The sequence below is a fragment of the Citrus clementina genome, unplaced genomic scaffold (assembly GCF_000493195.1).
Source record: "Citrus clementina cultivar Clemenules unplaced genomic scaffold, Citrus_clementina_v1.0 scaffold_6, whole genome shotgun sequence".
NCBI lineage: Eukaryota > Viridiplantae > Streptophyta > Magnoliopsida > Sapindales > Rutaceae > Citrus > Citrus x clementina.
The window spans coordinates 25,079,969-25,107,354 of NW_006262139.1; the positions used below are offsets into that span (position 1 = coordinate 25,079,969).

At 32.6% G+C, this 27,386-nt stretch overlaps 3 protein-coding genes across 3 annotated transcripts; all 3 read left to right on the forward strand.

Moving 5' to 3' along the window:
- The first annotated feature begins 6,397 nt into the window (after positions 1–6,397).
- On the forward strand, positions 6,398–8,558 carry LOC18038985 (transcription factor MYB16). The gene is made up of 3 exons (XM_006431139.2): positions 6,398–6,636; positions 6,750–6,879; positions 7,351–8,558. Exons 1-3 carry the CDS (start codon positions 6,504–6,506, stop codon positions 8,240–8,242), a joined length of 1,155 nt encoding a protein of 384 aa, XP_006431202.1. The 5' UTR covers positions 6,398–6,503; the 3' UTR covers positions 8,243–8,558.
- A 12,646-nt stretch (positions 8,559–21,204) lies between these two features.
- On the forward strand, positions 21,205–24,650 carry LOC18038986 (cystathionine gamma-synthase 1, chloroplastic). The gene is made up of 10 exons (XM_006431141.2): positions 21,205–21,829; positions 22,074–22,177; positions 22,279–22,352; positions 22,455–22,623; positions 22,793–22,852; positions 22,970–23,173; positions 23,256–23,342; positions 23,556–23,663; positions 24,078–24,173; positions 24,266–24,650. Exons 1-10 carry the CDS (start codon positions 21,349–21,351, stop codon positions 24,506–24,508), a joined length of 1,626 nt encoding a protein of 541 aa, XP_006431204.1. The 5' UTR covers positions 21,205–21,348; the 3' UTR covers positions 24,509–24,650.
- A 231-nt stretch (positions 24,651–24,881) lies between these two features.
- Positions 24,882–27,298, forward strand: LOC18039009 (SPX domain-containing protein 4). Its single transcript, XM_006431142.2, has 3 exons — positions 24,882–25,794; positions 26,354–26,513; positions 26,707–27,298. Exons 1-3 carry the CDS (start codon positions 25,474–25,476, stop codon positions 27,183–27,185), a joined length of 960 nt encoding a protein of 319 aa, XP_006431205.1. The 5' UTR covers positions 24,882–25,473; the 3' UTR covers positions 27,186–27,298.
- The last annotated feature ends 88 nt before the right edge of the window (positions 27,299–27,386 follow it).

The following is a 27,386-nucleotide window of genomic DNA, read 5'->3' on the forward strand; positions in this document are numbered from 1 at the left end:
ATGTGCTTCTTACTTTTTGCTCCCTGGCAGACCTTGGAGTAGTGGCCCTACTGCTTCTCAAAAGACAGTTGGGGATTACTGATGCGTCTTTTCCACGTTGCTATGCTCAACTAATTATTCTGATATTGATCCCTTACTTTAAATCCGTAGTGGCTTTAAGTATATGCGAATAGGACGGTCGTCTAAGGCTCTATATTTTGGGAAGATCTTTTTTTTTTTTTAGTATTTCCTTAATAGTTCTCTAATTAATAAGTTTTTTTTTTTAAAATTACGTATTTTAAGAAAGCTTATCTATATTTTTCAACCTTAATGTTAAAGAGATATGATTAATAATATTATCTAACCATTAATTAATTCATTATTAGTCTTTAAAAAAAATTAAATTCGTTACCTTTTGAGTTTTCCAAGAAATTCTAATTATTTAATGTTAAAATTTTTGACTTTTAGTATTCCTTTTAATTTCTATTAAAAACCTTATAATCTCAAAAATTAATAGATGAAACAATTTATTGATGTCTTATTTGCGAATAAAATTCTTACATCCGTTGGTTCATTTAAAAAAGAAAAAAATTAGTTTCTTGAAACATAAAGTCCATATCTATTATCTGATCACTAATTCATCTTTTCGACTTTCTATGTCCTACAAATGCAAATATTTTATTTAAAAATAATATTATATATAAAAAAATAAAAATCTTTTTAATTATTGTAGAAATTCAATAACTAAATATAAAATAAATTTTAAAATACTTTCTATTTATTTGAATATTAAAATTACAGAATAAAAAGAGTCATCCTAAAAAAATTGGCATAAAGCTCAAAAAATACTAAAGTCGGCCTGCTTTGAACCTAATGGACAAAGATATTTATTCTTTTTCTGATGGCCTGTAGCCCACATATCTGAGGGCTCCAATTGTCATTTTTGAAATCTACTTTTGTCTTTTAAATTGGACAGATTTACTGGAGCTGTCCCCTCTCTCAGAGATTACCCTAACTTGTTTTTCAACTATGCTTCCTTTACTTAAAATTGCTGACTTTTCTTCTCTTCATTTTCTACTACCACATTTCACTTGCTTATTGGTCCAAATCAATGTCCCAAATTTACTCCCAAACACCTCATAATTTACTCTGATAATTACTTAACATAATCTTAATATGAGCTATACAAAGATTAAAAGAGGTTCCAATTTTAATCTCAACTTAGCCTCAGTTTCAGATGTAAACTTGACCTTTAATTAAAGGTTTTAATGAGGAGATTTGCTGTATCTTCTGGCTCAGTTATGAAAGGCAATACATCTCTTAATCTTGATTAATTATTTCGTCAAGCTTCATAAAAAAAATTGCTAATTAAAGGTAAGCATATTTAAATATATGGATCTTCTTTCACACCCTCCCTCCCGCGCCACCTCCCACTCTTTTTTTTTTTTTCAAATAAAAATTGGGCAACTGCGCATTTGAAATTTTGAATATGATCCAATTATTGGCAGCTGACAACCACCGTGCAATAATAATGTAATTAATTTATTGCCTGCTAATTATGAATTATGAATTTCTTTAATTATTAATTACTCCAATTTCGGTTATTTAGTGACCTGAGTGACTAATTCATTTGGTATAACTTTTCATATATAACTTATTCAACTAGAGTTTTTATTAGTAAAATTTTTATAAGTAAAGATTTTACCAAAAAACTTTAGTTGTTTAGTTGTCAAAAAGAGTTTTTATGAAAAAATTTAAAATTAATTCAATTAGTAAGTTTTTCTTTTTCAAAGTTATGTTATTAAAGGAGTAAAATAAGATTGTGAAATAAGTGAAAATTTAACATTTTGAAATGGTTTTGCAACATCTACTCTAAAAAGTTCAAAATTTGAGCTATTAATAGAGGTAAAATAACATATTTAATATTTAAAAGCTCTACCCGAAAGACAATCAAATAACGTAAAAATTGTTAAAAGAGCTTTTAAGATAAAGAAGTAATTCTGACCATTAGACAAGTCATACTAAATATGTAATAATATGGATCTAATATACTAATTATTAAATTTTTGTAGAATTTTTTGTGTCACGTCATTCACTAAAATTATTTTATTTGAATTTTATATTCCGAATTCTTTTAAATGCTCCTAATATTGGTCTTTTTTTTAGTTTTTCAGGTCAAAACGTTTCCCCAACGGTTAAAGATATTAGATTCAAGGTATCAAGGCTAAAGTTTTTTTTTTTTTTTTCTATATCCAAATTTCTTCTCCATTTTCTAGACTTGTGTGATCTTAAAATCATATTATTCACATTTGATATGAGAGAGCTTATTAAAAATTGACTTGACTGCTATCTCAATCTCTTTAAATTGCATGATTTTAAAATCAATCATTCACATTTTACATCATAGAGCTTGTTACTTGTCTTTATAACTCTCGTTACGGTTTCAATTCCCCTTTCTTATGCTTCTATTCAAGGGCAAATTGAAAACTCACGTGATCGAATGAAAATTAGACAAGTGTAATGGAAATCATTTAATACACAATTAAGACAATATTGGACCATACACAAAGCTAAAGCTGTCATTGAGCGAAGAAGAATTTAAGATTGGTGTCCCCATTGACGTTCTTTTCATTGGACCAGCCGATACAAATTTCAGATCCCGTTTGGCTTTGCTTAATGCTTTGCTACTCACCACACATGGTACACACCCCCACACACATACACGAATAATAATAAGAAATAAATAACATTGAATTTATCATTTTTGGCTTCTTTATTTTTTTCCCTCGTTATGGGACCCTTCTCTCCTTGTCTTTTCATGCTACAATCCTACAAATCAATGGAAGATTGAAGACCACCTTCAAAAAAAAAAAAAAAAAAGCTTAGAGCCCACATCAATAAATTGCTCGTACGTATTTGTGCTTATCTTGGTGACCGAAGTATCCCCTACCACTTGCTAATTCATTCCATTGAAGGAAGTCCTTCATTGGAAGTTACAGGGTTATAAATAGGTCACAATCATCACCATCAATTGTCAACTTTTCTTGGCGGGCAGGTTAAGTTCAAATTAACCTTTGTTTTAAATGATGAACCCCACATTCCTGATTATTTGGGATAATGGGTTAGAGAGTTAAAAGCAGGTTTTGTAGATACAGCTTGTTTGAGTGATAAAATTTTTTTGGGTGTTCTTGAAGTACTGTTCTTTTTCAAATTCACTTCTTGTCATATAAATATTTTAATTAATCATCATAATATGCATTCACATACAGTAAATAGTAAATGAATAAGAAATAATGTTTCTGAAACATTAAAGACTTTCTCTTAATAAAGATATTTTAGCATTGGAAAGAGAATTTTTTTGATAAATTTTATGTGAAAATAATTGACATGACTTCCCAAGGAATGATCTATATATTTATAATCTATATAAGGTAAACTTAATAAATGAGAGAAACTTTATTAAATTATGAAAATGAAACACAGTTAAATTGGGAGAGATAATAAGCCTTATCTCTCATCAAATGCATAAAGTTAAGACAAAATAAAATCTTAAATATAATATAAATATAGTATGAAAGCAGGACCTATGCTGGTGAAAAAAAAAATTTAGAAAGCCATTTGCATCCCGAGAAAGAAGATCGATGATCTCCAAAGGAGGGGAATCCCGCCAAGTCAAGTGAGTACATAAAAGAGCCCAAATTTACTAGGATATCAGTTACAGCATATTTTATATATAATTTTTTTTATTGGAACTAAATATCATTAATACTTTTTTAATGTGAAAAACGTTTTATATTCAAAAGTTTATACTAGGTAGATATTAAATATAATTGGACTGTGTAATATAGGGAAAATACTTGTTTAATGCTTATATTTTAAAAAATACCTCAAAACACCTTGACACACACACACACAATTATACTCTGTAACATAGGGTAATACCCTTGTGACAATATTCTTGGAGATATTAATGAAAAAAAGTTAATTTATCAAATAATATTAAAAGTAGAAAAAATAAGAAGGAATGAAAATGTTAATGTTATTATTTTACTTTTAAGATAATTTGGTATATTAATTTTTTTTATAAATAATTATTAGTGAGATTATTGTAATGATATAAAACATTGTTTTAGATTGGTTGATGTTAATTTATTTATAAATAATCATTAATAAAATTGTTGCAAAGTACAAAAAATACTAGTTCTTTTAAACTAATATCTATTTGTTAATTTTCTATTAAATAATTATTGGTCAAGAACATTATTGCAATAAAAAAAAGTAAGGGTAAAAATATAATATATTTAATAATAGGATGTCTTGGGATACTTTTTTAAAATATAAAAAATAAACGGTCACTTAAATCATAACATAAAAATTAAACAAGTATTTACTCCTGAAACATGTCATCCAATCATTTGCTCGAATTCGGACCCATACCTATTGGGACATTAATTAAAAACAATATTTATGAAAGAATTATGAAGGCAGTTAAGCCCTTATTTGCATGCATTGGCAAATATATGAAAAAAAAAAAAGCTTTAGTCGTCAGCAATTTAAGCTTTAAAAGTATATGAAACAGTCTTAGCTTGTTGATGTAATATCGGTTCCTTCATTGCTTGTATGATTGGGAAATTTTTAAATTCACTCCACTATCATTTGCAGAACGCGCTGATCTTTCTTGAAGACTCTGTAAATTTGTTCCAGTAATTTAATTACACCATACAAATACTAGCCACTTGAATATGTCAACTTGACTTCAGACACTAGAGTCCTCCTTTGCAAACACACTTTATAAAATTGCCTTCACAAGTTATAAATTTAGATATGATTCTAAACAAAGGTGCTACCAAATAGAGTTGTATATAAATCTAATTAAATAAGCGATTTATTGTGCGTGGACGCACATCTCTAATGAACCTTTGTACATAAATAATTTAAATTTTTAGATCAAACAATTGTCTGAGGGAAAATTTTCCGCCAGCCCTTGAGCCATGTTTGTGGAGAAAAAGCATTTTGAGCGTAATCAGAAAATATTTTCTAAAAACTCCGGTTTGTGAAATAGTTTAATAGATTTGAAAAATGCCTTTTTGGTTTTAAAAAGCTTTCCCAGAACAATCCTTTTATCTTTTCTTTGGTATCACAGATGTACGTGCCATCGACATGCCATGAATGGCTTTACACTGAATGATATCTGGCATCTGTGCAATACTAGAAGTAATGCAAATTTGCAAATTCACATGCTTTTGCCTAGCTAGCTACAAATATTTGAAGAGACGATTCATCATTGTAAATTTACTCATATCTTGCATGCAATAAATTGCCTTCGTGGGGCTGTTTCTACTGAAAAATTACAGCAATTTACAAGGCACCGTACAGTCTGTGAATATGGTGGCTATTGGCTGAGCTGCTCCATATATATAAGACATCTAGAGTATGGACATGGGGTTGGTTTTGTCAGATAAATCGTTTCGCTGAAAGGAAAAATTAAATTAAATCAATTTCTTTTTTTTTTTTTCAAGCAAAGAAATCAAGATGCTATATATAGGTTCTATAAAAAATCCTAGGTCTGGTTAAATTATGTAAATTTTTTAATCGGGTCTACAATAATCAAGAATTTGAGGGCTTTAATGAAGTGAGGATATCATTAAAATATATTAAAAAAAGATTTTAATATATTGAAAACTATAATTTTTTATTTATTTATTAGTGTATTGAAATCTATATTTTTTTCTTAATTAGTAACATCTTCACTTTGTTAAAGTAAGGATGCCCTCATTGGTGTGTGTGTGTGTATTGTTTTATTGATTACAATGGAAAAAGATGAGATTAGCGTGATTTAAAAAAAATGTATTAATCGGCAAACTCAATCTTGGTGATTTTTTTTTTTTTTTTTGGAAAAGAAATCTTGGTGATTTATGACTTTACGTTTTGTGTCTCCACCATATCTTGCAGAGGTATGAGGTTAAAATATTAATTTGGGAATATTAAAAATATTAAAAGCCTATAAGAATTACCTTCTCTAGCTAGCATACAAGTAGCTCTATCTCCATGAACAAATCCATTTTAGCAAAGACATCAATGGGCAATGAAAAGGACATCACCACAGTAGTGAAGCAACAAAAAAATTTGAAACAGACTTGGGCATATTGAAGATTTAATTTTGGTCCCATTTAAATATTACATTACCTTGTCCATAGAACCATAGTTAGGAAAATTAAAAATTCCTTCAAATTAATCCCGTATAGGATATTTTCGTTACCCTTTTATAAATAAAATTAAACCAAAAGCTGCACAATACTGTGACGTAAAGGGTACTTATGTCATGTAATTTTAACATAAACTCTATTGAAAATTAATTTCTTTATCCTATTTATTGCATCTTGGGCCCTTTCCCTCTTGTTCTATTTATAAACACAAAGCTTCCCTTTCAACCTTCTCTCTTCATGAGTGTTTCTTTTATAATTTCTTTGTGATACATAGAATTGAGGGCAAGAGCAAGAGCAAAATCTTTACACAAGAGCCAAATGGGTAGGTCACCTTGCTGTGACAAAGTTGGCTTGAAGAAAGGGCCGTGGACTCCTGAAGAAGATCAAAAACTCTTAGCTTACATTGAAGAGCATGGCCATGGCAGCTGGCGTGCCTTACCTGCGAAAGCCGGTGAGATTATATATATCATCATTATCACTTCCCCTAGCTAAAGGCTCTATACCAAATTTTATATTTAGTAAACTTTTCATCTCATTTGCTTTCGTGAATTTTCAATTTTTCAGGGCTTCAAAGATGCGGCAAGAGCTGCAGGCTTAGATGGACCAATTATCTAAGACCTGATATTAAAAGGGGAAAGTTCAGTTTACAAGAAGAGCAAACCATCATTCAACTTCATGCCCTTTTAGGAAATAGGTAACCCCAAAACAAACAAAAAAATTCTTTGTAATCAGCATCAATCTCGTTGACATTCGTGACTGTCATTAACATTTCCAGTAGAATTTATTGTATGTTAATTATACATACTTCTCTATAGATTTTTTTTTTTTTTTTTTTAACCCTTTCTAGTGTGAGCGGATTCGAACCTCACTTTAATTAATCCGAAACCATGCAATTTCAGAATTCTCGGTTGGTTTCAAATAAATTCGAAAGGAAACGAGGCACAGAAAAGAAAATGATTCAGTTTTCTCGTTGATACCTCAAACATTAAAATGAATGAGACATTTTTGTCTGCAGATGGCTACAGCATTGAGAATTGTTTGGTGGGAGTTGATGGTTTCTAGGGTTTTTTATTAATTTTTATTAGGAAAATTTAAGCCTCTGTCTGCATTATGTTTTTTTTTCTTTTTCAAAAAAAGGTGCTTTAATTTGTCTTTTGGTGATCAGGTGGTCGGCAATAGCCACTCACTTGCCAAAAAGAACAGATAATGAGATAAAAAATTACTGGAACACGCATCTTAAGAAGAGGCTAGCTAAGATGGGGATTGATCCAGTTACCCACAAGCCAAAAAATGATGCTTTGCTTTCAAGCGACGGTCAAAACAAGAATTCTGCCAATCTTAGCCACATGGCTCAGTGGGAAAGTGCCCGGCTTGAAGCTGAAGCTAGACTTGTTCGAGAATCAAAGCTTCGTTCACATTCTTTTCAGCTGGGGTTAATTCCTCCTCCTTCTGCTTCTTCATCTTCTGTTCCGCCTCCTGCTTCGGCTTCAGCTCAGTTCATTGTGAACAAAACTTCAGCTAATAATTGGACTGGTATTGGTGGTGATCTTGAGTCTCCAACATCTACAGTTACTTTCTCTGAAAATAACAATAATAACAACTCGGCGCCGCCTATGATGATGAGTATGATTGAGTTTGTGGGAAGTTCAGGATCATCTGATCATCAAGCTAGTTTGATCAAAGAAGAAGGTGAAAATAATAATTTGCAGAAAGATTGGAATAAATTAGGACTTGAAAATTCTTTATCATTTACTTCAAGTACTCTTCATCATCATGATATGGCAATTTCAATGGAAGCAGCGGCAGAAGGGCCATGGAATCCTGATGAATCATTTCGGGTTAACAATAGTACAATGGAGGAGGGTTTCACTAATCTTTTGCTTAATGATTCCATCGGCGACCGGCCGAGCTTATCTGACAGTGGCAAGGACTCTGAGAATAGTGGCGGAGGTGATGGTGGTGATAGTGGCAGTGATTATTATCAAGATAACAAGAATTACTGGAACAGCATTCTCAATTTGGTGAATTCATCTCCATCTAGCTCACCAATGTTCTAAGAGATATATAATAAGTTTCTGATCCAAGAATAATGAAGCCTGATCATTAATTCTTTTCCAATATTGTTGAACTAAAACACTATTGGGAATGTTTCTGCAGCTGCCAAAGAATTAGGGTTTTGTTGTTTCCACAGTTTAGTCATTTAATAGTTTATTCAAGTGAAAAAAGTCGCAGTGCTGCTCTGCTGCTTCTGTATTACTACTAGCTTTTGCATGAAAGCAAGAAATTACAAGTTCAAGTGAAATGTTCATAGCTCAACTATTATTGCACGTGTCTTGAGTGAAGTCAATGGCAATCTCCAAGTCTCCTTTTGCTTCTTCTTCTTCTTGTTTATTTTTTATTTTAAATAATCTTTGAAGTAGTCCAATGGAGATCAAAATTGACTCCAAAGAAGTGTGTTTTAAGTGATCAGAGAGTTGCCAGAAGTAATTTTTCTTGGTGTATTTAAGACTACTAATTTCTGTACAAATATTAATTTTGAGAGGTGCAATAAGAGATGTATTTATTGCAGACTTTATTGCTGTTGGTTTCATGTCACATTCTGCTCACAATCAAGAAAAATAATGATTTTATATCAATGTGTGTGTGTGTGTTGCTGTTGATTTCATGTATATATATACTTTGAAAAAACAATAATATAAAGAAAAATAAAATAGAAATTAAGTGAAGCTGCGACTTTTATGAGACGTCCATAGATTTGATGAATTGTCATGATAGTTCATAGAAATCTAAGGGGGAATTCCCAAGCTGATTCTTCTTTTTGATTTGGTGTAGCTGCATGCAGTCACTGAGTTTGAAATTAATGCATTAATGATAATGTTCATTTAATTTTGATAAAGTAATAAAGAAACTGAGTGTTTGGTTTATATATACATATAAACGTACCATTCGTTGGTAGAAAATATGGGCACCAAACTAAGATTGTGACAACTTTGCATGCCCTAATTTTGGTGTGTCATGCTTTTGCTAAGCATTATTTCTTCACAGGTTCAATTATGGCTCGATAGGAATAGATTGATTTTAGAGTTGGTAGCTTAGCAAATATATATCACGATTATGTCATACATATTGAAAAATATTATTAACATCAATTTTTATTAAAATTCTATTGATGTGAAAGACTTATCTTTAATATATATCAAGTCTTACTTTATTTATAGCCTAAGTTTTTGGGGTTAAATATTTTTTAAAATATATATAGTATAAAAATCATGTCTGGTGTTTCGAATTGATCAAGAATTATTTTTTGGACCTCATCTCGGCGCCTTTGAATCGATTAAAAATAAAGATTCTCTCTTGATTTAAGTACTTTTTATCAAATCCACTTAATTCCTATAATTGTTAAGATTCGTAGTTTTCAATATTTATAAGTGACTTTTATTAAATTAGACCATTCAAATACATGTGTAGAGTCGTTTTTTACAATCCCTAGAAACTATTGTATTAATTTGATTGAGAATATAGATATGATTTGGACTTCTTGTAATTTTGTGCGTGTGCCCACGGAAGATGTGCTCGAATATTTGTCAACAAGTTATATTCAATTAAGGAAATATGTTTATATTCTAGCAGCGTTGTTGAGCTTTCCATGAAATTAATTTTTTGTTTCTTTTTCCATTTCGTGTAGCTGCTTATACACTTGATATTTTCTTGACCATCGAAATTTGGCAATACTTATGTCTTTAATTAAAGGCTACATCTTTTGCATTACCTAGACATATAATTTGCTTAATACATATGATGAAGTTAATTAAGAATATATCTCTTGTGATCACCAACACCTAAGACTCGAGATTTTGAATGAACGAGTTTTATTAAGACAAGAGAAGTGATTAATTAGGTAAGTTAATAAATTAATTAAAATTTGAAATCTTTTGAGTTTGAAATTGTTGTCCCTTAACGCACACATTTAGGGAGTATAATGTTGTTGTGGATTCTCTAGTTAACCTAATTAGGGTCCGATTTTGAGTTTGACTACATGCTCCACTAATTAACTTTCATTATTTGCTAGTGTTGTCGGGGTTCAGCTCAATTTCAGGTTCTATCATCTTTCTCTACATCATATGCACATCATAATTCTAGTATTAATTGGCACGTCATATGCTGAGATTTTGCAAGAACAGCTACTGTAGGGATTGTAAGAAGGCATGCACGTCTGTGCAGCACCCTTCATGTACATTTTTTTAAAGAACAAGTGCATGCATGGGTCAAGTAGAAAGCGAGCTTTTAGTTTTGCCCTGCAGCAGAAGCAAATCATCGATCGATCCACCGGCTGACAGTCAAAATTTTCAATGTGGTGGTCCCCATGTATCGTTTGAGTTTATTCTATTAACATCTTTTAGTGTTTTTTTTTTTAATAAATTATTACATCCCTTATATATAGAGTAATGATACAACCACAAACTCTTGTATAAATTTATTTTGTACAAACTGATATAGCATTAATCCATTGATTAAATGAAAATATAAAATAATAAAAATAAATCATGTGGGTCAAGTGATATTTAATTCAACTAATTTTATCATGCCACATCAGTTTGTACAAAATAAATTTGTACAAGAGTTTGTAGCTATATCATTACTCTTATATATAATATTGAGTAATTATATAGTTATAAACTCTTGTACAAATTTATTTTGTACAAATTGATGTAGCATGATAAAATTGGTTGAATTGAATATCTCTTGGCTCACATGATTTATTTCTATTATTTTATACTTTCATTCAACCAATGAATTAAAGTCACGTCACTTTATATAAGATAAATTTATAGAAGAATTTGTGCATGCATCATCACTCATAGAATATTTTGTATATTACAAGTTTTACATTTTCGTTTTGACTTTCACAACACAACCTTTGTAGTTTGAACCGATCACAGTTTAACAATGATCAGACGTAGGTTGTAACTGTCTACGTAGATCATACTATAAATGTTATTGATGGATAATGCATTGTAATAAACGACAACTGAATAAACTATTAGAGTTGAGCAACATACAAACAAGGATAAAATTAGTGCACCCGAGATATTGTTTTTAAATGATACTTCTACCTATCTCGGTGCTTATCAATAGAGATATTATTTTTCAAATTACCCTTATTCTTCGTATCAATCGATATAATTAGGGCAGATTTACACTCAAGGGATTGTGGGTAATTAAGGCCGCTTAAAAATATTTTTTTTTTAATTTTTTGAAAATATATATGTGGGCTAAGATGTTGATATTGAAATTAATTTTATAATTTTTTATTTTTTATTATAACGTGTTGCCTCCTCCTATGAATCAAATTTTTGGATCCGCCTTTTTCTGTCTCCAACCCATCACTCACTTCCCTCTGTAAATTTTCATATAAAATTTCTGAAAACTTTAAATCAAGAAGAAAAGAAATTGTGTCCGAAAAAATTTAATTAAAAAAAAAGAAAAAATGACACAGGGACCCCCAACGTTTGAGTAAGGGACACAAAACTCCCTAAAGTTTTAAAAAAGACACACAGACCCCAATTGATTAACGGAAATCGTTTCGTTAAATCATTACAAGGTTAATACCGTAATTACAAATTAAAAACAAGTGAATTGACTAAAAACCCACACATACATCACACGGACAAACAAACCCCACACACACTGATTCCAGACAAATCTTTTAACATACACTCACGGTTTGCCTTGCCGAAAGCTGCTGGGGTTGCCGGAAGTTGCTGGAACTGGTCACGCTACCGGAAGCTGCTGGAACTGCTCGTGCGTCAATCGAGACCGCGTCTGGTTGCCGGATCTGCTCGCGATCGACGTTTGGTTGCTGCTTGTGCTGTTGGAACTGCTGGAATCTCGCGTTTGGCTGTTGGAACTGCTCGCGTTTGGCTGCTGGAACTGCTCGCGTTTGGCTGCTGGAACTGCTCGCGTTTGGCTGCTGGAACTGCTCGCGTTTGGATGCTGCTCTTGCTTGTGGAATCCAGGGCTCAATTCTCTTAAATCCTATTTTTTCTCTTTAATTTTCATTTTTTTTACTAAATTAACTTCTCTAGCATGTTTGATGCATATGTGATGTATGTGCAAGAATATAAATAAATGATTACGAGAATTTTTTTTTTTTTTTTTGGTTTATGGTTGTTTGATGAACAGAGTTCTTAATTTGTCCGATTAGGTTTATTGGAGATTTCTTGCTAATTACTTTTGTTATTTCTTTTCTTTATCAATTTACTGGACTGATGGTTTTAATGTCTATTGGATATGTTATTTAGTACAATTAAGATTTTTTAATTATTGTTGTAAATAATTTTTTTTTATTTTGTTGATTATATAAGTTTAAATGATTGACATATGGAGAATTGTTATTTTTATTATATTAATAATCAATTTAATTTATTTTTATTCTTGAGCAATGAATTAAATTTATTTAGTTTGAAGAGAAAATTTATCAAAAATTAAATGGAAAAATTGGGTAATGAAGTTATATTCGTAATATTATTAATAATATAGGGATAAATTGGACAATGAACAATTAGTTTTTAATATACTATAAGGGTATAATGGTAATTGTACTTATAAAATTATAATTTCTGTTAAAAGAAACGGTTTTCGTTAACTAATGGAGGTTTGAATGTTTTTTTTTAAATATAAAAAAATTTTAGTTCTTTTATTCAAACGTTGGGGTCTCTGTATCTTTTTTTTTTTTTTTTAAAGAAGCCACCGATGCATGCTTATGTGCTTTTGTAGTAGACGATTGAATGACAAAAAGCCGTCTTTGATTTAAAAAAATATCCAAATCACTCGTCACCTGGTGCAGTCTTGTCAAGAATACTTTGCATGCAAAATTACCAGAAAAAATTAAACCTCGCGAAACATATCAACATGGCAAGTCAGTCTCGTCGTCCACAAATTGAGAATTTGCAGAATAAAATAAAAATAAAAAAAGGAAAAGATAAAATGTTATTTTCCCATTAAATGAATGGATAATGAAGCCAGCTGTGTTGATAGTGGTGGAGCAATAATAATAATAATAATAATAATAGTGAAATTTTTGGCCCCGTTTGAAAGCAAAAATTACATTAAATTAAAAGTGCACACACATCAACTGATCCTTTCTTCCATTCATTCTACTGCTCTCACTTTTGTGCGTACACGAACATTTATTTCACCACACAATGCTCGATTGCTCATCACATGGGTCATAAATTTCCTCGACTGCGCCCAACTGTTCTTATTTAATGAGCTTTTTTTTGGCTTCCCTCTTCCCTCTTTGACATTTATGCATGTCCCCAGTTTTCAGCCACCAAAAAAAAAAAAAGGAAAATCCCATACCCACACCACACCCCTGCATTTCAGCCTAATAATACCTCACACTACTACCTCTTAATTTTTTAGAAACGTCCCAATACTTCCTTATTCTTTACTTTTTTTAATCCTTCAACTTTTTCAGAATTTGTCACACTGACTTAATCTTTATCAGTGTGTCTGAATTTGGTACGCTGAAATAATAAGCCACTTCCTTCAAATAGGTTTATTACGTATGCAAACCATTAACGCATAAGGGGTATTGATTGGAGTGTATTAGAACAGAAAAAAAGAGAGAGGGGGGTGACGGGCATTTTCCATGTCCACTCACTAATGCATTGGCTATATTTCCGCGAAGACACAGTGTACAATTTGGGATTGCATCGATTTAAAATAAAAGTTTTTTTAAGGTCTCTGCTGCAAGTCCAACTCCAACTTTTGTACCATTGCTTGCTTGTTGAATGCAGCCCGTGGCTTCGGTTTCTTGTGAAATTAAATGCGATAATAAATAGATAGTGACATAAAATGTCAAAGAAAGTGAAAAATTGCGGAAAGAAACCATGCTATGTATCTGTCATCGTTCCTCCAGAAGAATAAATACATTATTTTACTATATATTGTTTTCTGAAAAGAGTACAACTGTTAAAATTGTTTTGGATAAACTTTTGTATGAACACATTAACTCAGAAGTAAGTCATCGATCACTCCCGCATGTTAATTTAATCAAGTTTTGATCGAAAGCTGTAGTATGAGATGAGCTTTTATTTAATTATTATCTCAAGCCAATGCAACATATTAGGTTTTTTTAAGCAGTTTTTTTTTTAAAAAAAAATTCATACGGATATGTATTTTATGTTTTAAAAAAAATATAAAAAAAGGAGCATGAACGTAAATAACTATTAATTTCCAAGATGTACGTTTAAAAATAGATGAAGTGAATGATTTTAGCTGGCTACTTACTGGCTAGGTAAATGATTGAATAAAAATCAGCCACTTTTATGGATACAGGTCAAATTCTGTTCTAAAGAAACCTCAATAAATATGGAAAATTAAACCTTTACGGATACGGCTCAGTTTTCAACTTCAACATCAAGATTTTTTGCTACTTGGGAAGGCATTTAACTCATCTATCTATTCATTTGGATTTAATTTCCGAAAAAAGAAAAAGAAAATAAAAGCAATCATTATTGCTTTCGAAGAAATTCAACTTAATTGAAAACTCTTGAAATTAATCTAATAATCAAAGTAGTTGTTCAAACGTCAAAGAAATCTTGTTGAAGATTAGACTAATTTTTTTTTTTTTTAAGGCCACCAATTTAAATTGAAATTAATTATCGACAAATTAATCAAAATGGGCCATCTTATGCAACTAATTTAGACCTCTCCCTAAAAAAGAAGCACTTTATCGAGAATTATGTCCACGAATAAAAGTCCTGTTCAGTTCAACCAATTAGTAATAAATGCCCGCCCGATTTTGAGAAAACTGCGACTCCCCAAAGACTACCGAGAAATTAACAGATCATCATATCTTTATTTATAGTGTTTATACACTCGCTAAAAAGGAACCCCAAACATCAAGTAGTTTTGGTTAGTTTGGGCTTGTTTCTAATAGGCCTGATGACTCCAAACGAAGACATATACCCATATGATCCTGAGAGAAAGGCCTGGACAATCTACGAAGCCCATTTGTCTGTCTGAACTCCGCAAACTACACACATGGCACATGCTAACATACAAATCCTACGGATGTTTTTTTAATGTTGATATGTCATATATATGATATTTATCTCGGATTTGTATCTTCTCCTAAACCTAATTTTTCCTAATCTTTATAGGAGATTTAGACACGTGGTAATTAAATAATTTTATAAACAGTATTAAATCTATTCTTGAATTTCTTTAATAATCACAAAAAGTTGCCATTTTTGGCTAACTAAAAAACTAGTAAACACACGCCGTTAACTCTTTTTTTTTTCTTTCTTTTTTATTAATCATTATTTTTCTTTTTCTTTTCTTGAGACATTGTCGTTGGTTTGCTTTTGCTCTAAAAAAATCTAGCAGCCGCAGGACACAAGACTTCAACATAATAAAAGAGAGAGATTGGGCAATGTCAGCGATTGTTTTAGTATTATTTATTCTATTGTTGTTGCTGCCTAAATCCAATCTAAAGCTAATAGTTGTATATATATATATATATAGAGTAATGATATATCCACAAATTCTTGTACAAACTTACTTTGTATAAATTGATATGGCGTTAATTCATTGATTAAATTAAATATTTCTTCGCCCACATGATTTATTTTTATTATTTTATATTTTCAATCAACCAATGAATTAATATCACATCAATTTGTATAAGATAAATTTGTACAATAATTTATAATTGTATCATCACTCATATATATATTCATACATGCATGGTTTCTACTTTTGCTCTAATCTGCTATGTTCCACAACGATTTTTGATTATTTATTAATTTCTTTTACTTTGTGCTAGTATTTAATGCTAAAAATTAATTATAACCTAATATTTGTATTTCTTTATTTTCTCCTATCACAAACAAATATATATACTTTTTTTTTTTAATTTGTGCTTTGGGATGGGTACAAGTGACAAAATTAACGGCGGTTAAATTAAAATACAAAAAAAAAAATCACAAACAAATATATACATATATTTTACAATCTTAATCTTTTAAAATTTAAAAAATGTTACTTATTGAAATTTTTTTTGAAGGTATGGCAGCCTTTCTTGAAGAGTTCAGAGGAGAATCCAAGAGAAATGTATAAATAACGACTGAAGAAGAGGAAAAAAAAAAGGAGAAAAGAGAAAAAAGACGATTAAAGAAAATTAAAATAAATTAACGGCAGTTTCTCTGTTTGCTAGTTCTAGAACTTTAATTAGCCCAAAACAGTAAGTTTAGAATTTTAATTAGTCCAAAACTGTGAATTTTTGTAATTATTAAGGAAAGTCAATAATAGATTTAATTTTGTCCATAAAATTATTTAATTACCATATGTCTAAATCTCCTACAAAGATTAAATTAGGAGAGGATCCAAATCCGTTTATCTCTGCTTCTTCGATGATTCCATATATAAATATTTGTGTGCGCGAAGCAGAAGCAGAAGCAGAAGCAGATCGATTGGAGAAAATTAAAGTAGGAAAGGAAAGAGATAAAAGAATGTAAGGGCATGAACAGGCAGCAAAAACACGTCGAACAAGTTGAAGCTGCAAAGCGCATCCCTTTCTTTTGGCTTTCATTTTCTGCACATTCAATAAGATTAGGCGACCGAGAACTCCATTATTCACTCTCGGTGCCTCAGTACTTGTGCATTCTGCAGTTGATAATTGCTACTTAACCAAATCTAATACCAAAAATTAAAATTAAAAAAAAAAAAAACTAAAAGTGAAGTGGGTATTTATATTCACAATAATAGCGAATAATAAAAGTATGTAACCCACCCTCAGCTTACAAGCAGTAAGAGCAGCTGCATTTGCTGAAGTTGACTTATTACTTAAAATTTGTTGGATTGGGAGTTGGAACGGCGACTCTATGCATAATAGACGAAGAGCCAAGGAATAAGAGACTTGACTATATATGAGAGAGACTCTTGTGACGTTATTAGGGTTTTGGGTGTATGATTCATCTCTGCCGTTGGACTTTCCTTTTCTAAATCAACGGTGTGCTGCATGCGATCGCGTTATTATAGTATAAAATTATGTCGCGCTCCGGATTAATTTGAAACTTGTGCAAATTAATAACTATTTAATTAATTGCTGCAGAATCACAAGGGTTTCACAGCGTGTTACATGCTTCTAATATGTCATCAGTGAGTCGAACATAAATTAATAAATAACTTGATTGGCTTCTAATTGAGGGCGGCGTACTTCCTTGTTGGGAGAAATTTTAGAATACATATGAGATATCATGTCAGTTTTACAATAAATAAATAATGTTATGACATGTGTGATTTATTTTGAAAAATCGTCATGCTAGTGGTGGTTGTATTAAATTTAACTACACATGTCATTCATACATCAATTAGTTGTAATACATCTAATGTATTTTAGAATTTCTCTCTTATTAGATTAGAATACACTAATGAAAAATTACTTCATCTTTATTTATATTGATCCGTCGTTAAACTGTTAAAAAGGAAAAAAAAATTATAAAACTTGGAATTAATAAGAGTCGTAAAGATATTTACATGTTGTTTAAGAAAATCATCACACTAAGTTTAATCACACGTTTTACAGGCCTTTATTGAGAAGCAACTTTGATGCCTCGTATTGAAGTCAAAAGTCACAAAAGGCTGCTTTGAAGTTAAGTCTGTAGTTTTGAACTAACAGTCAAATTATTCAATGAACAATGCAAATGAGAACGGTAAATTTCCAAAACATATGCATCATTAGCAGAGGCATTCGTCTGTGACTGTGAGCATCTTTTACTGCAGAATATATATATACCCTTCAGAAAAAGTAGATGATATACTACAAGATTTTCGAGTCAAGATCCACGGAGATGGTAGATAATTGTGTTGTGTGGCCCACGGGCCACGATTCTATCTCAAATCTTGATACGTGTGCAGTTAGACACTTCGCTTGATCCTCACTTTGTATGCACATGGCTATTAAGACATTATCAATTATAACTTTCTTGTCAATAATCTAAACAAACCATGTGTCATACAAGAGTTTCAATTGAATAGATGTAACCAAACAAATGAGAGAAAATTTTAAGAAAAAATGAACTAAGGAAAAAAAAAAGAGACGTGAAACGAAATGTCGCCGATAGTAAATGAAAGAAATCCATCCCCTCTTCTTTCTTTTTTGATCTTAACCACGAGATATTTTGAGGAGGGTCCTAATTGTGGAAGACACCTTTAAACACGTACCACAACTCAGATTAGATGTCCCCGCTCGAATCGGGAGGCACAAGTTCTCCTAACAAAGGCGACTTCCCTGCGACTCGAACTGGGGAGCAAACCCAGTCAAGCCACTTAAGGGGACTCCATTGCCAGTGGAGCCAATAGAGGTGGTAAAAAAACCCACCCGGTCCGGACTCGGACCGTACCCGGGCGTTGTGGGCCGGGTATTACTCGGTCCGGGTATGAAGCCGGGTCGGACTTGAGCATCACTTGATAAGCTCGGAACCCGAATTTTATTAAAAAAATATTATAAAATATAAATATTTATTTATTTGACTCATTTATTATACATATATAAAATTTTAAACATTTAAAGTTTATATTTTCATGTCAAATTTTATTGAAATAAATTTAAAATTTATAAAATTACCAAAAAATAAAATATATATACATATATAATAGTAAAAAATATAAAATTCAGGTACCCGGATAAAAATCCGGTCCGAACCTAGACCCGGCCCGAAGTTTTGCCATCTCTAGGAGCTAACACTTTGTTGGTTCCATTCCCCCCTCTTCTTTAAACATGAGAGAAGGGACGTCGCTGGCTTTTGCTACAAAACAATCGTATTAGTTGTATATATTAGTGTACAGACAATCATAAAATTGCATATAAACCAAATAATGACAACTCAGTTAAATAAATTAATCAACCAACAAAGACCCACCAATAAACCACGCATAGATAATGCTTTCCGAATTCATCAGCGCATATAACATTTTATCTTTTTGATGTTGCGTTGCCTTGTTTGAATATACTAGGACCGCAATGAATGCAGTGGCGTCTTTTCGTTTTATCTTTTTCCTTTTTCCTCAAAAAGTAACAATTGGTGTCCAGTGAATCAGAGGCACCATCCATCTCAATAGTTCTGATTCATTTACGGTTAGTAGTGGGTTTAGGTTCTTGTACTTCTCATCTCTTTGTGGATGTAAAAAAAAAAGGCCATGTCTAGTCGCAAATTTGTTACCTCAAAATTCTTCTAAGAAACTATTGTTTTTTGGATTACGCCTCAAGTTTGCATAGAAATATTCTTCGATATTCAATCAATCCACTCAGATTGTTTTCTTATTTTTCCCAAAATTTGCATGATTATGTACGTAAAAGACAAAGAATATTATCCTGTTAATAAGATCATTCCCTTATATTATATAATTAAGTTTCATGCAATACAATTGTTTCGAGTTATTTCTACAATGAGTGTAAATTATCTTGAATTAATGCATCACCCAAATTACCATTTATAGACATATGATTAATGTATTTCTTATTTTCTGTTAGTATTACAAGTTATAACGTTTCGTATTTAAATTTGATTTCAATTAAAAGAATACAGAAATGGAATTTAAATCTTTTTCATTTTCAAGATGGGTGTGTTTAGTCCCAAAAAAAAAAAAACGAAAGAAAACAACAAGAATGTTTGAATTATGCAAAGTACATTGATTTGATCGGATAACATGCTTTGAGCATTGTTGATGGTACCAACTGTAACATTCTGAGTGACCAAATTCAGTGTTGGACTTTGAGTCATTGTGGGCACCAACCATAACATAAACAACTTGACCACCTGAGCATCTTTATGTAGGACAGAGGGTATATTCCTTTGAGTAGTGCTGGAGAGAGAGAAGCACGAAAGAAAGACGAAAGAATTTTACTTTCTCTTTATGTATCCACTCTCTTTCTCTATCTATTTCTTCATTGTTTCTCTTGTTTTTCTCTTGTGCTTCTCTCGTGTTTCTTTACACCAAGTATTTTCCTATTCTCTTTCTATTGTCTATTATCGACACAATATTTAACCAACTCAGTACTCAATTAGGTGAGTATTTAGTTACTTTTGTTATTATAAATATACATAAGTCAACAAAAGTGGGCACCTTAACAAGTTAAGATTTACAATAATATTGTAAATAGAAAGGTGGAATATGAATTTACATATTTTTATGCCAAATAACATACGCCAATAATGATAAGATTAACTGTACTTATTTGAAGAAATTCATATATCTAAATAAATATTGATTATTCGAAAAATCAATAAGCCTCTAAATACAAATTTCAAGTTGTGAAAATAATAATATTCAAGACACTTTTTTATTGAATAACATCAAACTTTAAAATGGAGCTTTAATTTAAAGTTACAAGTTTGAAAAAAAAACCAGCATAAGTATGTTCTACATCATGTTCCATGAATCCACAAATTAAGGAACCAATTGACAACTTAAATTTAACTTATCCAAAATTATCGCAGTTAAAATATAAGGTAAATTAATTAAATACAAATATTAATATTGACATATGGTAACAAATTATTTATATGAAGGGACATTGAAATTGTACTCAAAATAAATGCTTTAATGAGTGAACAATATTACTATATCTTATTAATCAACTACATTAATTTTGATGACGATGCCTTATTCTACCGTATTATGTCGTTGTGTTGTCACAAAGTGGGCAATGCACTTCTTACACAAATTATTCAAAAATAAAAATACGAAAATAGAATAACAGCTTGTTAAGTTGTAACACTTTGACTGGACTTCCTTGTCTTACCATCTAACTAATTACCTTTGACTAATCTAATTACACACACCTAATTATAAACAGAACCCGTGTAAGATTAGCAATAATGTGCTCCGTCGCGGTACCATCCAAAAATCTACAGCCAACCAGTCTCCGTCCGCCACTCATCCACCAACCCTCTGACACAACCTTAACCTAACCCTAGTTAAATTTAATTCCAGTAATTGCCCGCAAACACTCTAAATTAGGAAAACGACAATGCAAAGCGCATTTAAAAGACGTAAACCTCGTCGCATATGATCTTCAAATTCATTTCTGACTTGTGTTCTTATCATAGAATACAGAGAGAGCAAAGCCGCCGTTCAATACGACGTCGTAATGGCCGTGTCCTCATGTTCGAGTCAAAAAATTTTGTCCTTCTCTTCTTCTTGTTCGTCTTTTGAGTGCCGTTCCGATCCCGACTTCTCGGGCTCGGCTCGGTTTGATAAACCGAGGATCTCGGCGGCGCGAGTCATCGGAGCGTCGACGGCGTCGTTTAGCGGCCTGTCGTCTCTGATTTTCAGGTTTCCGCCGAACTTCGTGCGCCAGCTTAGCACGAAGGCCAGGAGGAACTGCAGCAACATCGGCGTGGCGCAAATCGTGGCGGCTTCGTGGTCGAACGGTGTGGGTTCCGGCTCTAACTCGGCGGCGGCTGCAGCAGCTTCCGCTGCCCCCGCCCCGCCCGTCCCCGTCGAGATTACGAGCGGCGATGACATCGCGCTTGTTGACGGATTGAAAAATGTACATCTGGAGGCCCTCGCTGATTTGAAAAACGAGGCTTCGTTTTTGAGCTCCGATGGGAGCCTTGCAATTCATGCCGGTAAAACTTTTGTACTTAGTTTTATTTTTCTATTTTCGATGCTTTATGTGGTTATTAATTCGTGTTTTTAGATATTTATATGTTGCGGACAGCAATAAATGTATTGGATATTAGTTTCATATATTTTTTAAGATGATTTTTCTCCAAAATTATTGATCTTGTCTAGGTGATTAATTAAGTTGCTAATATGAGTGATGTTTAGCTAATGCATGAATCTGTAACATTTGGGTTCTGTCAATTTTAGGTGAAAGATTAGGTCGTGGTATAGTAACAGATGCAATTACTACCCCAGTGGTGAATACTTCTGCTTACTTCTTTAAGAAAACTGCTGAGCTTATTGATTTCAAGGTATGCATTTTATTTAAGTTTTGACCAAGTGGTTTATTAAAGATGTTATTGTTAAGGAAGTTGGGATGGATGCTAATGCTGTTTCTATGGTCTTGTGGCAGGAGAAACGTCGTGCAAGTTTTGAATATGGGAGGTATGGAAACCCAACAACTGTGGTCGTTGAGGAGAAGATAAGGTTTGCTAATCTGTTCTTTGACTAAATAGAGTTTTAGTACTTCGTTGGCAGTGATATGTTTTGAATGTTTTTGACGCCATGTCGTTTCTTTTTTCAATTTAGTGCACTTGAGGGGGCTGAATCAACTGTGATTATGGCATCTGGAATGTGTGCTAGCACAGTCATGTTGTTGGCATTGGTTCCAGCCGGTGGGCATATTGTGACAACCACTGATTGCTACAGGAAGACTAGGATTTTCATTGAGACTGTTCTGCCCAAAATGGGAATCACGGTACATCTTATGCTATCATTTAGGTTGCAGTTGCTTTGTGCTTTGACGACAGAAAATATTTTCTAGGTCATTGGTATTTGATGTTTGGAAACATAGGGTAGTTTTCTGGTACTCTGGAACAAAAGTTTTCCGGTATTCAACATATGTTTTCAATTTGTCTGATATGCAGGCTACGGTGATTGACCCAGCTGATATGGAAGGTTTGGAGGCAGCACTCAACAATAACAATGTCAGTAGTGAAGAAATATGCCAATTTTTTTTTTCTTTCTCCATTTAATTCTATCTTTTGATGTACTTTGAAAATGACTGGTCATACTAAGTTGAGTGATGTGGTAATTTCATGCAGGTCTCACTATTCTTCACTGAGTCTCCAACCAATCCATTCCTGAGATGTGTGGATGTCAAACTGGTTTCAGATCTTTGCCATAAGAAAGGAGCAATAGTTTGCATAGATGGAACCTTTGCCACACCTCTCAATCAGAAGGCCCTCAGCCTTGGTGCTGATCTTGTCCTGCACTCTGCAACAAAATTCATTGGTGGCCACAATGATGTTAGTCAGCTTGCATTGATCCGCTACCACTCTGCCAATCTTCTTTAATTTGATCACTGAACAAACTAATATTTCTGTACAGGTCCTTGCTGGGAGCATTAGTGGTTCAGGGAAGTTAGTTACACAAATTCGTAATTTGCATCATGTTTTGGGTGGTGCTCTCAACCCGGTGAGTAAATGTATTAATCAGTCTTAAGGGTTTTTAGTTGGCATATACCCAGAAAATGAGAGACTTTTTTTACTCAAGAATATGAGTTTGGATGGTGTTTCAATTATGCTGCTAACTTGTTTTTTGAGGATTTCTGGCTTTATATCTTATTCGTTGAAACTTCCATGCAACTTAAGTCTGGAGATATTAATGTTATTTTGTTTCCTTTGACAGAATGCCGCATATTTGATCATTCGAGGCATGAAGACATTGCATCTTCGTGTACAGCAACAAAATTCAACTGCGTTGAGGATGGCCGAGATTTTAGAGGCACATCCAAAGGTATTGTTGCTATTTATCACATTTCTTTTGTGTTTTTATAATGGCACCTTAGTTGGGTTTATGAAATAATTAACCATGTTGATGGGGGTTTTAATGAATGTGATGTATTCTGAACTTTAATAACAACTTCTCTACAAAACTTTTGGTTTTTAGCACGACTAGGTACATCTTACTAATATAGCCAAGCATTCACTTCCACTGTAAACTTCTCTCTCTACATGCAGTGCAGCTGATAGGTGTGTTAAGCAACAATATATTCATCTGATTGTTGACGGGTTATATTACCATTTACTCTTTATTGACGATACGATCTTAAAAATGTTAAAATTATTGAAATTTTATTTGATAGTTTGTGCACTTGTATTTCCTAGTAATTATTGTATTCCAAGAGCTTATGTGAAATATCATTTGCAGGTGAAGCGCGTTCACTATCCAGGCTTGAAGAGTCATCCTGAGCATCACATTGCCACACAGCAAATGACTGGTTTTGGTGGGGTAGTTAGTTTTGAGGTGTGTGTCTTTTTGTAGCAGTGATTCACATTTTATTCGCAGAAGTACCTTCTTGTGGAATTTTGAACATTCACTGTTCATAATACATGCAGGTGGATGGAGACCTAACGGCCACCATAAAATTTATTGATGCCTTGAAAATCCCATATATTGCTCCATCCTTCGGTGGCTGTGAGAGCATTGTTGATCAGCCAGCTATAATGTCGTATTGGGACCTTAGCCAATCGGAGAGGCTCAAGTATGGGATTATGGATAACTTGGTTCGCTTTAGCTTTGGAGTGGAAGATTTTGAAGATTTGAAGGCAGATGTACTTCAGGCCCTGCATGCCATATAGAAGTGTTTTTTGTGTTTCACCTTCGCAAAATTTTCATTTTACTTTTCCTAACGGCATTCTCTTTTGATGTTTGAATATGTTCGTTTTGTTATTATGTTTTAGTGACAATAATCCTTGAATAATCTTAAAACTTCATCTATAATGTTCTTCCTTTTCTGTTTAGTTTGTTACTTAGTTTCTGAATGATTGAGTGGAGAAGAGAACAGAAGGAAACGAAAATGTAGAGAAGAGGGGCTTGCGATCCATATTTAATATTATACAACTAAATTTGGTGACTAATTTTACGCACAAGGAAATTTAGTAGGATTTCATTAATTTTGTTAAAGAGTATGTATTAAGAAAATTGACATTTTGTAGTTTATTGTTTTCCACAGTCGTTGATATACCTATTCATAAAACGAAACTATCCTGGCCCCTTAATTTCTTTTAGTATATTTTTTATGAGTTGAACAGTTTGTTCATTGCTGTATAGATCTCTGGATATAAATGGACCACTGAGCATTTCGATAAAAATGAAAGTAGATCATTGTGAGAGTTGATTTTTGGTTTTCATGAAGACTGTTCTAATTTTTGCAGATGACTTTTGAGTTACATTTATTATCCTAATGTTAATCAAGTTCATGACTACTAGTCTTATTCTATTTATAATATCAATAAAAAGGTAAATTTTATATAAAAGCTTACTCAAGAGGAAGATCCGAAAACACGAGATTAGGGAGCAAAATGTCATTAGCAAAAAGAAATGTCAAATCCAACGATGCCTCAAATCCGAATACACACATGCAAACACTCACTGCCAAAAGATACCAAATACCGCCTCCTCGGCCACCTTTGGGTTGTGTCTTTCTTTTTCTTTTCTTGTTTTCTTCTCTCTCTCAGTTGATCATCATCGTTGTGATTTGTTATCATCGCCAAGAAAAAAATTAAATAAAAAAAAGAGAAAAAGGGAAATTCAATCAAATAGAATGAAATTTGGCAAAGAATTCACAACCCACTTGAAGGAGACATTGCCGGAGTGGAGGGACAAGTTTCTGTGCTACAAGCCTCTCAAAAAGCTCCTCAAACACTTCCCTGCGGCTGACTTTCAACCCCATTCACAGCCAACGCCCACCGTTGATGTTGTTGTTATTATTGATGATGATCATAATCGTACGGGCAGCAGTAGCAGTAACTGCTGGTCTTTGGATCGGTTACAAGATTGGTTTGTCAGAATTCTCAGAGAAGAGCTTGAAAAGTTTAATGATTTTTATATTGATAAGGAGGAAGAATTTGTCATCCGTTTTCAGGTACCGTTATTTTGCCAACTTTGTTTTCAAAATCATATTTTTGTATAGGTGTATTTAGAAATTTGTTTGTTTATCAATGAACATTGAATTGGAGTTAATTGATTAGAAAATCCTAAAGGGACATATTTTTCATGGGAAAGGAGAGACCTTTGATTGGATAGTAGAATATGTATGTTGCTGTCTGTGTATTTAGAGTCTGTTAGTTTTGTCAATGATTATAGTGGAATGAATTAGAATGAATTTGATTATAACAGGAGCATTTTTTTCATTGTTTGAGGGTATTTATGTGGGTGTATTTGAGATTACGTTATCTTATCAATCAAAATTTTCATTGTACTCGTTTATTTTGTTGATAAGAGAGATTTGATGAAGGTTTTAGACTATAATCATTATAAATTCTGTTTGCATCAATGATTTGTTCAGTATTTTCCTTGATGGAACCAAATGACCTGTCATTGAAGAATTCTATGGATGATGTTTTGCATATTTAGGATGGCAAGGCCCCACGTTATTATGCTACTATGGCTATTTTGATCTTTTCTTCTTTTTGTTACAATAGGAGCTGAAGGACAGAATTGAGCGAGTCAAGGAGAAAACTGGTGGAGCTTTTACTTCTGAAAGTGAATTTAGCGAGGAAATGATGGAAATTCGGAAGGACTTTGTCACCATTCACGGGGAAATGGTGCTCCTTAAAAATTATAGCTCCCTAAATTTTGCAGGTCAGCAACTACATTTGTGATGTTCTATTGACTTTGGTTTGTAAGAACTTTGTTGCCTCGCAGATGATGCTGATTAAACATTATTTTTCTAGGGTGCATCATTAATTTGCTTTCTCCTATATTCGACATGGGATGGTTTAGTGCAGCTGCTTCAGTTTCTGAAATTATTTTCTCTGTTTTTTTGGCTTGATAGGACTATTGAAAATTTTGAAGAAGTATGATAAAAGAACTGGGGGACTGTTGCGTCAACCTTTCACACAACTTGCAGTTCATCAACCTTTCTTTACTACAGAATCTCTCACAAGGCTAGTCCATGAATGTGAGGAAAATCTTGAGCTTCTCTTCCCGTTGGAAGCAGAAGTCATTGAGGCTACTGCCACCACACCAGACGAATCAAAATCACAGCTGAATACCGCAAACACATCGTCTGACAATCCACCAAATCTCAGGGATGAAACCTTGGATGTATATAGAAGCACCCTTGCTGCAATGAAAGCCATAAAAGGCCTTCGAAAGGCTAGCTCTACTTCTAACCCATTGTCCTTCTCGTCTCTATTTGAGAGTCTGGATGATGAAAGCATTGGTGCTGTAACGGCTGAAAACTCTGCTTGTAACTCTCCAGCCATGTTAAACAATCGAGAGGACAATCACGATGATACCCACTCTTCATGAATGCGTGTTTTTTTTTTTTTTTTGGGTTCTGTTTCCTTTCCAAGTTCCTTGTAAGAAGTTGAAACTGAATAATAACAGGCATTCAATTGTATGAAAGCTGCTAGTTGAATTAATGTGTGTTAAAGGTTAACTCCTCTAGAAGTTACTAACAAAGTTTCTTGTTTGTGGATTAGATGGTTGCCTTTGTACATTTTTGCAATT

What these genes read in the sequence shown, in the direction of transcription:
- LOC18038985 (XM_006431139.2), top strand. Translation starts at nt 6,504, where the DNA reads ATGGGTAGGTCACCTTGCTGTGACAAAGTTGGCTTGAAGAAAGGGCCG. An exon ending in TGCCTTACCTGCGAAAGCCG is followed by an intron (nt 6,637 to 6,749) that starts GTGAGATTATAT and finishes TCAATTTTTCAG; the next exon opens with GGCTTCAAAGATGCGGCAAG. An exon ending in CATGCCCTTTTAGGAAATAG is followed by an intron (nt 6,880 to 7,350) that starts GTAACCCCAAAA and finishes TTTGGTGATCAG; the next exon opens with GTGGTCGGCAATAGCCACTC.
- LOC18038986 (XM_006431141.2), top strand. Translation starts at nt 21,349, where the DNA reads ATGGCCGTGTCCTCATGTTCGAGTCAAAAAATTTTGTCCTTCTCTTCT. An exon ending in GTCGTTGAGGAGAAGATAAG is followed by an intron (nt 22,353 to 22,454) that starts GTTTGCTAATCT and finishes TTTTCAATTTAG; the next exon opens with TGCACTTGAGGGGGCTGAAT. An exon ending in TTTTAGAGGCACATCCAAAG is followed by an intron (nt 23,664 to 24,077) that starts GTATTGTTGCTA and finishes TATCATTTGCAG; the next exon opens with GTGAAGCGCGTTCACTATCC.
- LOC18039009 (XM_006431142.2), top strand. Translation starts at nt 25,474, where the DNA reads ATGAAATTTGGCAAAGAATTCACAACCCACTTGAAGGAGACATTGCCG. An exon ending in AATTTGTCATCCGTTTTCAG is followed by an intron (nt 25,795 to 26,353) that starts GTACCGTTATTT and finishes TTGTTACAATAG; the next exon opens with GAGCTGAAGGACAGAATTGA. An exon ending in TAGCTCCCTAAATTTTGCAG is followed by an intron (nt 26,514 to 26,706) that starts GTCAGCAACTAC and finishes TTGGCTTGATAG; the next exon opens with GACTATTGAAAATTTTGAAG.